The sequence below is a fragment of the Pan paniscus genome, chromosome 16 (genome assembly GCF_029289425.2).
Source record: "Pan paniscus chromosome 16, NHGRI_mPanPan1-v2.0_pri, whole genome shotgun sequence".
Classification (NCBI taxonomy): Eukaryota; Metazoa; Chordata; class Mammalia; order Primates; family Hominidae; genus Pan; species Pan paniscus.
The window spans coordinates 85868743-85881074 of NC_073265.2; the positions used below are offsets into that span (position 1 = coordinate 85868743).

At 52.7% G+C, this 12332-nt stretch overlaps 2 protein-coding genes across 5 annotated transcripts in view; one reads left to right on the forward strand and one right to left on the reverse strand.

Moving 5' to 3' along the window:
- LOC130540861 (uncharacterized) overlaps positions 1–7787 on the reverse strand; it is a 139411-nt gene extending 131624 nt beyond the window's left edge. Inside the window, exon 1 of the mRNA XM_057299939.2 lies at positions 4295–7787. Within this exon, the coding sequence (XP_057155922.1) occupies positions 4295–4507 (213 nt within the window). The 5' untranslated portion in view covers positions 4508–7787. The remainder of the gene's footprint in view (positions 1–4294) is intronic.
- Positions 1784–12332, forward strand: part of NR2F2 (nuclear receptor subfamily 2 group F member 2) — a 33107-nt gene continuing 22558 nt past the window's right edge. The window contains exons 1-2 of one of the 4 annotated variants that reach the window (XM_008969887.5): positions 1784–3691; positions 11428–11955. In XM_008969887.5, the coding sequence (XP_008968135.3) occupies positions 3649–3691; positions 11428–11955 (571 nt within the window). In that variant the 5' untranslated portion in view covers positions 1784–3648. Of the gene's footprint in view, positions 3692–9306; positions 9976–10932; positions 11210–11427; positions 11956–12332 lie in introns of those variants that run through there. The other 3 variants (XM_014341594.5, XM_034939478.2, XM_034939477.3) reach the window with 3 other exon arrangements.

The window sequence follows — 12332 nt, forward strand, 5'->3', positions numbered from 1 at the left end:
CGAGCTCGCCGAGGGGGCTCCTCCCGCCCTCGCCGTCGGCCGCTGATTTACGGCCCCTGCAACCAGCTAAGGGGGGCGAAAGCGCGCCTGGAAAATTGGCTTTTCAACCTTTTACTTTTGACATTCAGCCACTTCCCCAGGCTCTAATTCTCGCCCCCACTCCTCCCTCCCGCCCTGCTAAGGGTTGCCCTGTGCGCCCTGCGAGCCCTTCCAGCAGCAACGCGCGGCGCTCGCGCCCCCTCGGCCCGGGGACCACCTATCACAGCCCTGAGCCGCGACGCGGGGAGGCCCCGGCCCCTGCTATGGGGGTCGCCTCCTTCGAGGAGAGATGCTTTCCGCCCGCCCACACCTCTGAGGGAGGAGAGGGGGTGGAGAAGCCCAGAGCTGCATCAGCTGGACGACGAGCCGCTCTCCCTGCTACCCTTTCTCCGACCCGTCGGCCTTTCTCCTACTCTGGAGACTGATCCTCGACGTCCATCGGGCCGGATGGCGTCGGGTGGAAGCGTTACTTTCCTCGCAGAAAAACTCCTCTTTCCTAAGATCAGAAAAAGCGCTTAGCTTGGAAGTGTTAGGTGGAGGCCTCCTGCCCTGATAGTGGCTGTGAGAGGGCTGCGGCCGTGACACCGTCTGTGTCCCCTGGCCCTCCTGGCCTTCCCCGGGCGCAGACGATTTCATTATTGCAGGGCCGCACCCAGGACCTGGGACATCGGGCAGTAGGCTCGACCTGGAGTAGGGCACTGCGGGGTCCCGCTGCGTCCTACGGGAGCGCTACCTCGGTCTGCTACGTTGCCCGAGTAAGATGTGAGGAATCCCGACCCTCGGACTCCACTACTCTTGGGCCGGGGCTTCGGGCCTGAAAGTCTCGGGCAATGTCGCCCACCTGTTAGCGAGCTTGTTCCCCTCTCACCTGGGGCCCGGGCCTTTGCAATTCCCCTGGGGCCCAAGAAGGAAGGGGCATGACCTTGCTGGGTCTAGGCACCTCTCCAAAATGCTAGCGCCCTCTCCTTTGTCCTACACGTGATTTTCTAAACAACCTTATCTGCAGACTATATCTTTATACTAATGCATACTTAATTGGTCCGTCTTGACTGTCCATATAAAACAATTTAATTAGGGTGCTTTCTTGCTTTGGAGAGCAAAGAAAAAAAAAAAAAAAAAACCCTGCCCAGTGCTTATTGTATTTAGCACCAATACAGGCAGAAAATGTAGCACAAGTTTTTGGTTGAAAGAGCACCTCTGTGCCCATTGAAGGGCGTTGATCCGAAAAGACAGAAAGGACAAGTAAAATCGATTTGAAGCGACCCTCTCTGTCCCTTTCACACCATTCAGAAACTCCATTCCTTCTAAGACAAAGACCAGCGCCTTGGGAATTCTCAGGGAAAAAGAGGACTCTAGTCCCACAAGCCTAGGGCACTTTTTTTAAAAAAAATCCTCAATATTTCACTTAAAACCCACACTTGATGCTGTGCCCCCCAAGTATGGGTTCCACAGATGCCCTCTCCAAAGTGCCAAGCTGCAAGGCTGACAAACCCCCTCTCCCCTGCCTGTTTGGCCTTGTAGCCAGGCCAGGACAGCCGTTTAGGGTTAGTGCAGCCCTCACCTTTGACCTCCTAGATCCGAGTGGCTGCCAGCACTACAACTTTGGCCAAAGTTAAAAGAAAACCACAACAAAAAATTTTTTCTGCTCCCAAACCCAGGGAAACCAGTTCTGGTTCAGCCGCCTGAGCCACCTTACCCAATAGCAACCTCCATCCCTAACTTTTTTTTCTTCTTCTTTTGCAATGAACTGCCTGAGCCATCTCTGAAGGAGGGAATTGAAGTTGTCAGGGCTCCACGGCTGGGTTGTTGGGGGGGGGGGGGTGAGTGTCTTGGTCTAACTGGTCCTCCATTAGGAACCCCCGAATGCCAGGTTATCCCACTGGTGCCCGAGCTGGGGAAGGCAGTCATCGATCAGAACTGGCAGGAAAGGGAGAAGGGAGAGGAATGAGATGGGCAGGGAGGGGAGAGAAAAGGCCAGGCTGTGATCATCTTCACCTGCCCTGAGTCCAGCCTTCCTGTTCAACTATTCCTCGACCTTCTGCTGGGGATGAAGGGGGCGGGGGCGAAAGGGAGGGGGCACCCCCGAGTTACACAAGTGGCCTCCTTCTACTAAGAGAATGAGTTCACCTCCTCCCCAGAGGAGCCTCACCATCCATCCACTCAGTATAACTGATGAGACAAACCGCAAGGAAAAACTTCTGTAGCCCATATTTATGGTATTAATGAATAGTTAAAAAAGATTTACACTTCTTATGATCAATATTCTGAGTTATTTTGCTCAAAGTATATAATTACAGTGTCTTCAGAGTTTTCATCATTGTTTGAGGTGGCAAAACCATTTGTAATTTTCATTAGCCAGTAAACATGTAATTAACATTCAGCACTGTGTTTAACTTAATTCCTGTTTAAGACAAGGACAAGAAGCAGCCGAAGAGCGTTAGTTCCATTTGTCAAGTCTGACATACATCTTACCATAACAGTTTCCTAAAATAAAAGATCCGTGTTTCCCCATTATTCTTCTCTTAAAACAAAACAAAACAAAAATCCATTAGTTAAGACTGTATTAAACTGTGAGAGGCAGCATAGTTTATATTCAATTTTCACTAGTTACCGTATTCCTGCTTCCTTTATTCGTTTTGGGGAGTAGAGAAAGGGAGGGGGTGAATGAAGCATTCATTATCTGAAGGCATGGAATGGGGAACCCCTCCCCCCAAAAGAAATAGATTTCCTCCTCAGGAAAGTTCTAGAATAAGGACCGGAAAGGGGGGAGGCAGAAATCCACAGGGGAGAGGGGGAAAAAATCACTTGGGGAGACTTGAGTTAAAAGTAGAAAATGAGGATTCCAAAGGATTCCTAGGAAAAATGTTGCCCTCTTGTCTCAAGTTCTATCTTTGATCCAGGACGAGGGAAGCCTGTCTGCCAGTCTGCGAGGCTGATGCTTTTTCCCCCTCCTCTTCCACCTCTGTTTTTTCCCAACTTGCTTTAGGATTAGCCTCCATCTCTCTCGACCCCAAACAGTGGAATTTGGCTGTGCCTTGGGTCGTCTTGCTTTGCAATATCGCCTATAGTTGTTGGCGGTTTTCTGCTGAGGCTGAGCCGTTTGCTCCAGCCTCCGACTAAACTCATTAAGTTGGGAGATTTTTTTCAATTGGACGGGTGTTTTTAAAGTCTCGTCTTTCCAGCCCCAAACAAGGTGTAACAACGCACTCTTCCTTCTAAGGAATGAGATGAGAGACAAGGATCACTCCAGACATCTCCTACCTACGGTTTGGGGTTTTTTTTCTTAAAGGCGAGGCTTGCATTCCTCAGCAGCTATGTACAAAGCTCCCTGAAACCTTGTCTCTCTAAAGTTAGTGTGCAGGGTTTTCCAAGGCTGAGAGAGCCTAATACATGGGGAAGCACTTCCTTGAGGTGGAAGATCTCTCCCTTCACCTTTCCTCTTTTTCCCTGCAGGCTAGTGCCTACTTTTTATCAGTTTGCACAATCGCTTAGATAAACACCGAGGAGGAGATTCTCTTTAATTATCAAAGACACATCTTTTCAGGGGGCCAACAAAGCATTTATTTCACCCGCCAAACTAAAGGAGAGTTATTCCAGTTTAGGAGGAAGATGCAAGCGGTTTGGGACCTTGAACAAGGCAAATATGGTTTTGGTATGTTTACTTACAGTATTTTTTCTCTCTCTCTTTCCTTTCTCACTTTTCTGCTTGTGCTGTGTGGGGTTGGGGATGACTTGGGGCTTTTCAAAATATCGGGTTGCTAACGTGTATGAAATGCCGAGGACTGTGGTTTAAGGGGTTCGGGGAAGGGGGGAACAGAGTCAATTCAATGCATTGCCATATTTTATTACATGTGTGTGGTAGGAGAGATGGTGGAGGGGGAGAGGGGGAAAATACAATTGCAAAGCTGCCAAAATATGATTAAACCGAAGCGTTAAGACTGCGGAGCCTCCTATCTCCTCGTCCTGTCTCCTCAAACTCATTTCCTTCCACGGAACAAACTAAAAACCAGTCCTATAAGCGTGGTTTTGCAAGCAGCAGATGACTCGGTTTTCTAGCAAAGGAGCTGCTAGGCTCGCACTAAGTATCAGAATTTACTGTTCGCTTTGCCTCTGCGCTTCATTTTGCAACCTTGTGCAACTGACAGCCAGGCAGGCAGGGAGGGAGAAAAGCCTAGCCCGGCGCCCTCGGCCACGGTTCGGGTAGGCGAGCGCTCGGTTAAGCTAGGAGGAGAATCGCGACGAGAAGGGTACTCACCATCGGGCGGGGTGGTGGAGCTGGCGTGCGGATTTCAGGCAAACGTTTACCTTTTTGCTGTCTATTGCAACCGCGCCGGGCTGACTTAAGAAGCAGTTCTGCGCTCTGTCCAGAACATTCAAGGAGCGGTTCCTCATTTTTAAAAAGCCAGCGAGAGAGACGACAGAGACAGAGAGAAAGAAAAAGAGAGGAGGGGGTGAGGGGGACGCACATAAACCCAGTTCAAAAAAAAAAAAAAAATCACCTCTTCGCCAGTGACTCGGGAAACGCAGAGGTGGCGAGATCCGAGTACGGTCCAACCAAGCCAGAGCCAATTAATTTTAAATCCTGAAGAATTATTCAGATTAAAATGTACAGAAGTTTCGTTCTCCTATGCCTACGTGAGTCCAAAGTCGTTTCCCTTTAAGAGCTCCTTTTCTTTTAAAGTTGAATTTTAGGCAGCGAGGACTCTTACACTAGGGGGCAGACAGATACTGTACTTGCTCTAATCTTAAGCAATTTTTTCCCTCCCAGCATATGCTCTGATTTCGCACTGTAAATTTTTCAGAGGACCTAACTCTGACAGCCCCTGGTGATTTTCAAAGTACCACAAGCCAGTGGTTAAAAATTGCATTGACTTGGAAGTTCAGAGGGACACAATGGAAGCCCCTTTCCCTATTCATGGAGCTCCAGTGTGGTGGAAGAGAAAAACACACACGGACTAGATTGAGGGAAAGGAGGAATTCAATGAATCCTGGAGGACGGAACTGGTTTCTACTGAGTTCAGAGTTAAACTCGGCATTTGCTGGGGTCTGTATTCATATTGTGATTCTATCTGTAAAGAAATACAGCCCATCAGGCCACTTTCTGCAAGAAAATTATATTCCTGGGTGTTGAGTTTCTTTCTTTTCTTTTTTAGATTAGGGCAAATGTTGTCCCAACTTTCTCTAGGCAAATTAAAGCTTGCCATTCTTCTCATTAAAATAAATTTACATCTGCAAAAAAAGACTGAGTTGGATTTTTAAAAAACAACAATAATATATTGATTTTATCTTCTCAGAGCTTTTTAACCTTAGACGCACAGCAAGTGAGCATCTCTGGAGAAGACATTTTAAAATATTTTTGCCCTTTTTTCTTCTCAGTCTGTAGTCTTGTCTCTTCTTCTATGCATTAAAATTAAGTATAATTCATACGGTGATTTTTTTCTCCCTTGTAACAGCATTTCATAACTGAATGAGTCCTAAAATACAGAGTGAAACACCCCTGACTTTATGGCAGCCCTGTGATCATTTGCCTAGCAGGCTCCAATTTGTTAAGATATGGTTGGGAAATTCTTCCATTTCAATCTAAGGCCATCACAGCATACTTCAAATTCCAAAAATCTCTAAGTGGACTGGGGAAGCTCTTCCTCCTCGATATTGTTCCTTCCCATGTTTGTAAAAGGTAATCTGCTATGGAAGTCTCATTCAGGAGGTGAGATTAAGATTTCCCTATAATCAATTATTTTCATCCTCTATTGAGATGGGAATGCCCATTAGATTTCCTATCTCAACCCCAGTCTCACCACATCTCAGCTGAGCTTGTCCCGAATCTACTGACATTTGTAACATTAGCAATTCCTGAATCATAGAGGTTGGAAGGGAAAACAACAATAACTACCAAAAACCTTCTCCTCTGTAATTTCTTTTCCATCCTTCTTATCCTCTTTAGGAGAAAGTTATATTGTGTCTCTAATTAACCTGAAATTCTCAGCTTGGCTTCATTCTGTGGCAATCTTATTACACACCAGGTTTATGATAGTTCAGTGTCCACTATAGGTTTGCTGGGCTTTTTTTTTTTTTTTTAACAACTTTCAAATAAACCGAGAACCTGCAGCTTTAGTGAAATACGTGATTTCATCAGAGAAAGAGTGAGGGCTGAGGTTTCAGGAATGAAGCTTAAAGAAGATTTTTCCTTTCCTAAAAACCAGCCCCTATCTGCCCCGATCTTTAGTCCTTACCTCATATTCTGCCTACGTGTGTAAAGAGAATTGAATGTAAAATGTGATCTATGCATGTCAATTATATGTATGGTTTATTTTTAAAATATCTTTATCCTGTCAATTTTTTTTTCAGCTACCAAGGATGTTTTCTGTGGTCATCAATTTACTCTTCATATGTGTTCATTTCTTTCCTGGAGCTCAGCGTCTTTTGTGTAAAATATTTTAATTGTTCACAAACCTGGTTGGTTTACCGGCATGAGGTTTTTTCTTGGTGCAAAGTGTGTACAAAGGAGACACAATTTTCTTGTATAAATGTGGAATAATGATAATTCACTAACTGGTCATAAACAACAAGTTTACTGCGTTGGAATATAGTGTGTTCTGAGAGCAATTCTACATGTTTGATGTTTAAAACCAGACACCCTGGAATTCAAAGACACAACTGTCTCAATTATTTTAGCACATGGAGCAGAATGGCAATAGGCTATGAAGTTGTTCTTTTTGCAGTGACTTCTTGAGGTAGAATATGGCTTGGGTTTGGTTCTTGTGACCTGTACTAGTATTATTTCCCATTTGGGGCAGAATCTCTGGGTGCGTTTTAATGACTATATGAATGCTTAAAAGGAACTTGAGGAACAATGAAGTCCGTACTCAACTATTCTATGACCTAGAAGCATAGTCGGTGAAGTCTTTGTCTGTGTACATTGACAAATGTGCATCTGATACATGTGCGCTTACATGTGTGTACAGAGGGTGTGCACAGGGGAGGCTGGGCGGCTGCCTCCTCCTGTCCATCAGTGGGCAGAGGTCTTTCCCCTCTCACCATGACTGGGTGTGTGGCAGGATGTTGGCTGGAGAGTTAGCTAAAACCAGCGAGAGAGGGTAAAGTTGAGGAAAATTGATTCTAATTGCATCATGACAATCAGATGAAGTCTATTTCTGCTTCTCAGCATCCGAGATGCTTTATTTGGGCAATTAAAATGTCAGGCCACATACCTGTGAAATGTTAACCCTACAAGGAATAAACAGAAACAGAACGGCCTTTATCCTCTGAAAAGAATATATATCATATATATACATATGTCACCAAACCGAACAAGTGATCAGAGTTAATTAAGAGAAGGGTTTGCCATCACCCAGATTTGGCCAACTCTTTCGTTTGGAAAATGCCTACAAGCTCAGTTCGTGGCACCTTCCCACCCTCACTCCCTACCCCTCTGCAAAGAAACCAGGGAACTTTTCTTTGGCATTGTGGGTACTAAGATGCGCCAGGAGTCCCGGGTGGTGCGCGAGCGGCGGATTTCGTGACATCGCCAAGTTGCGAGAGGCAAACTCCCCGATTCCATCCAAAGCCTCTCGCGGAGCCTTTAAGAGACGTTGTGTGTGCGCGCTGCGCTAGTCTCCCCGCCGGGGCGGAAACCTCGGGTGCGGGATGTGGGGAGAGCAGAGGCAGCGCTCGCAGGGCCAGCACGGACCCATCCCCCTCTCGGCGGCGGCGGCGGCGGCGGCGGCGGCGGCGGCGCGGCCACCTCGTCCCCGCCCCCCCAACCCCCGGTCCCCCGCGTGCCCCGCGCCGCGCCGGCGACGCCGCTCGCGCTAGGACCGGGCTGCGCCCGCGGCCGCCATGGCGGGGCCGCCGCAGTCCGGCCAATGACGGCGAGGGGGCGGCGCGCGCGCGCCTGGCCAGGCCAACCCCGGCTGCTGCCTTATAAGGCGCGCCGTCGCCATGGCAACGTGCGCTAAGTTGCAGCAGTCGTGTCAAAGTTCACTATATAGAGAGCTCAGTGAGCTGATCGCGGAGAAGCCACTTCTGCCAGCCCCGGCGCCTATAAATCGCATTCCCTCCCGCGCCCCCCTTTTTAGCATATTTGATCACTTTGATTCTCTGTTCTTTTCTCTCCGCGGTGTGTGTGTGCGTGCGCGCGTGTGTGTTTTCTTCTCCTCCTCCTCCTCTCCCCGAGTTGCCTCCTTTCTCCGGGTGCCGTGCTGCCTTTTTTCCCCTCTTTCATTCTTTCTCTCCGTCTTTTTCTCCCCCCTCTGCGCACGAAGGATGTGCTTCTAGGTGGTGATCTGCCCTCCTCTCTCTCTTTTATCATTTCTCCCCCGCCGCCGGCGAGTTGACTCTTTCCCTATGTGTGTGAGGCGGCGGCGGCAGCAGCAGCAGCAGCGGCTCCGGCGGCGGCAGCAGCGGCAGCAGCGACTTCAGCGGCGGCGGCGGCGCTAGACGCGGCGGCTCCGGGCCCGACCCGGCGGCTTCGGCGGCGGCAGCGGCGGCCCGGGCGGCCCGCAGGGAACGGCGAGCGGCCTCCACCCAGCGACTGCGGGCGGCGGCGGCCGGAGAGAGCGAGGCGCGCGCCGGACGCCCGGGGCAGGCGGCGGCGGCGGCGGCCCAGCGCCAGGACGACGCCGCGCAGCGCCCGACGCGGACCACTTTCATGCTGATTCCCCCGGACCCGGGCAGCGCTCCGGCCACTCCGCGGGCCGCCGGCCTCCGCCCCGGCCTGCCTGGCTCCCTGGGCGCGCCCGCACCCGGCGCCTCCGATCTCCTAGTCCTCCTGATTTCGATGGCTTTCCTGAATGGCTGACTGTGGGCTGCCCTGGACTTGGCCCCCGGACAGTCGCCTCTCCTCCTCCTCTACCGCCTCCTTCACCACCACCTCCTCTTCCTCCTCCTCCTCCTCTTCCTCCTCCTCCTCCGCCAACTCCTCGGCTGCACACCAGCTCTAAGAGCGAGAGAGTGAACGAGAGAGGGAGGGAGAGAGTGAGAGCGAGCGAGATCTTTGGAGAGATTTTTTTTTTTTTGCCTCCTACTTCTGTCTTGAAGCCAGACAATCGACTTCAGCTCTCCCTCCCCTCCCTCTTTCTCCACGTTCTGCTCCCACTCGCTCTCCTGTCCCCTTCCCCTCCCCTCCCGGCGGAAAGCCCCCCGAAACCAACAAAGCTGAGCCGAGAGAAACAAACAAAACAAACACACCGGGCCAGACAAGCAATCGACAAAACTTTGCAAAAGCAAAAACAAAAAAGGAAAAACTAACCAACCTCAACCAACCAGCCCCCGAGCCACCCGGGGCGCCCTCCCGCGCCCTCTTGCACCCTCGCACACACAAAAGGCGGCGCGCCGGAGCCCGAGACCCGGGGAGCCGCCGCCGCCCCGCCGCCGCCCGCAGCCAGGGGAGCAGGAAGTCCGGACGCAGCCCCCATAGATATGGCAATGGTAGTCAGCACGTGGCGCGACCCCCAGGACGAGGTGCCCGGCTCACAGGGCAGCCAGGCCTCGCAGGCGCCGCCCGTGCCCGGCCCGCCGCCCGGCGCCCCGCACACGCCACAGACGCCCGGCCAAGGGGGCCCAGCCAGCACGCCAGCCCAGACGGCGGCCGGTGGCCAGGGCGGCCCTGGCGGCCCGGGTAGCGACAAGCAGCAGCAGCAGCAACACATCGAGTGCGTGGTGTGCGGAGACAAGTCGAGCGGCAAGCACTACGGCCAGTTCACGTGCGAGGGCTGCAAGAGCTTCTTCAAGCGCAGCGTGCGGAGGAACCTGAGCTACACGTGCCGCGCCAACCGGAACTGTCCCATCGACCAGCACCATCGCAACCAGTGCCAGTACTGCCGCCTCAAAAAGTGCCTCAAAGTGGGCATGAGACGGGAAGGTATCGGCCTCTCATTTCTCCTTCCCTCGTCCTGGGTCCCGGGGTCCTGGGTACGTTTGGCTAGCCTGCTCTGGGTAAGGACAAGAAGCCCCAAGCTCTTCTCTTCGTATTGCAGCGGAAAAGGGTTTTATACTAGAAGCGAGTTCTGCATTGGAACCCAGACCCCAAATCCGCATGCTTTGGCCGACTGATTTCCTTCTTTACTCTCTCTTTGGGCTGTTTCCATTTCCTTTGCATTGATTGTGAGTTCACTGGAGTCTGCCTTTCTGCAAGGGATGGGGGGTTTGTTGTTGTTGTTATTTTAAAGCCTAGTTTACTTCTCTCTCTCTGTCCTTGTTTTTCCTGCATGTTCAACATGTCCCTCCCCCTCACCCCTTTCCCCAGCCCCCACCCTCTCAAAAAAAAAAAAAAACCTGAGATTGTACTTTTGTACAGGAGGTTCAAATTACAAATGGCAATTTTATGCACTTCGCCGTATTAACGCTGCCGCCCGGGCAGCGCTCATGTGACCCTCCGTGGATTAACATTCTGCTAAAAAAAAAAATACCTCTGCTTTCTTTTTTCCTTTCACTTTTGAAACGAAGAGAGCGCGATAGGAAGTAGGAAAGGGTGGGCGAGGGGCCCTGGGCGGCTGCTTTCGCTCTGCGCGAGTTGGGTCTTTGTGATATAAAATTCGCCGAGCGCCGCGAGCCGTGCTTTGCCAATGGCGCGCTCGGCGCGGGGCGCGGGCTCCGGGTTGGGGCGAGCCAACGCCGGGGTTTCTTTGTGTTTCTGCGAGAGCGACTCTCCCGGTCCGGAGTCAGATAACAGCCTGGGCCCGAGCCTCGCCGGCTTTCCCCGGCCCTTACAGGCCCTGCCCAGGCTCCGCTAGTGCCGGCCGCCTGCTCCCTGCCTCTCCCGGCTTCCTCTCTCTTTAGCCGGCCTCTCTCTCTCCGCCCTCTCCCTCCGTCTCTTTCTCCGAGCTCACTGATTAGACAGACGCCAGACCTCCGCTCTCTGCTTGTCTCTCACTGGGGGGTTCCCCGCCGGGCTGGGGCTGGGGCTTCGGGGTTTGTGGGAGAGTCGTTCCGGAGTGGCCACAGGCCGTCTGGGGTGGACCCTCGTGCCTTTTGCAAAAGCGCCTCACCCTCCCCCCCAGACTCGCCCCTCCCGCTCCCTCTCCTCCAATCAATAAGAAATATCAGCTGTTTAGCAGTAAAGAAGAAAGATGCCCTCAGAATGCTACATCCCGCCCACAGCGCCGGGGACCCCGAGGCAAGGTGGCCAATTCTGGGTCCTCGGCGGACCAGCCCCGAGCGGGCCTCGGAGGCAAGTGTGCCCCTCTGGCCCTCAGAGCTCGCCTGGGTGGTGGTTTGAAAGGAATGGTGCCAAGAGCCTGGCGACTCCAGCTCCGTGGCAGGCCTGCCTGGTTCTTGCGCTGCTCAGGGCCTGGGTCAGGTGGGGGTCGGGCTGGGGCAGACCCCGCCGGGGAACCTGGGGACTGAGGCTGGTCATTAACTGTGGAGTGTCTCCTTTCCTCCCCGCAGCGGTGCAGAGGGGCAGGATGCCGCCGACCCAGCCGACCCACGGGCAGTTCGCGCTGACCAACGGGGATCCCCTCAACTGCCACTCGTACCTGTCCGGATATATTTCCCTGCTGTTGCGCGCGGAGCCCTATCCCACGTCGCGCTTCGGCAGCCAATGCATGCAGCCCAACAACATCATGGGTATCGAGAACATTTGCGAACTGGCCGCGAGGATGCTCTTCAGCGCCGTCGAGTGGGCCCGGAACATCCCCTTCTTCCCCGACCTGCAGATCACGGACCAGGTGGCCCTGCTTCGCCTCACCTGGAGCGAGCTGTTTGTGTTGAATGCGGCGCAGTGCTCCATGCCCCTCCACGTCGCCCCGCTCCTGGCCGCCGCCGGCCTGCATGCTTCGCCCATGTCCGCCGACCGGGTGGTCGCCTTTATGGACCACATACGGATCTTCCAAGAGCAAGTGGAGAAGCTCAAGGCGCTGCACGTTGACTCAGCCGAGTACAGCTGCCTCAAGGCCATAGTCCTGTTCACCTCAGGTAGGAAGGAGCCCTGTCTTCTCGTGCCCACGGGCTCCTAGCCCAGAGCTGGGGCCCAGAGAACTTGGGAGTCCCCAGGGCAAACCCAGTCTGCTCCTTGAAAGGCCAAACTGTTGAGTGCAACTTAAAGTGGGAACTTTTTATAGCTGCTGGGCACTACCAGGCCTGTTCTGGGGAGAGGAGAGGAAGGCTGGACTGCAGGAAGGATGCTTCAGATAGATTCCCCACATGGGCCATAGGGCAGCCTCTGCTGCCTGTTTCCCCCACCTGCAGTATCCAGATTGGGATGCCCTCTCCTGCTCCCTTTCCTGAGCCCAGGCCCCCCCGGGCCTGCTGGGCCCCAGGGAATCTCCTCAAGCCCTCGGTTTTCTCTAGCG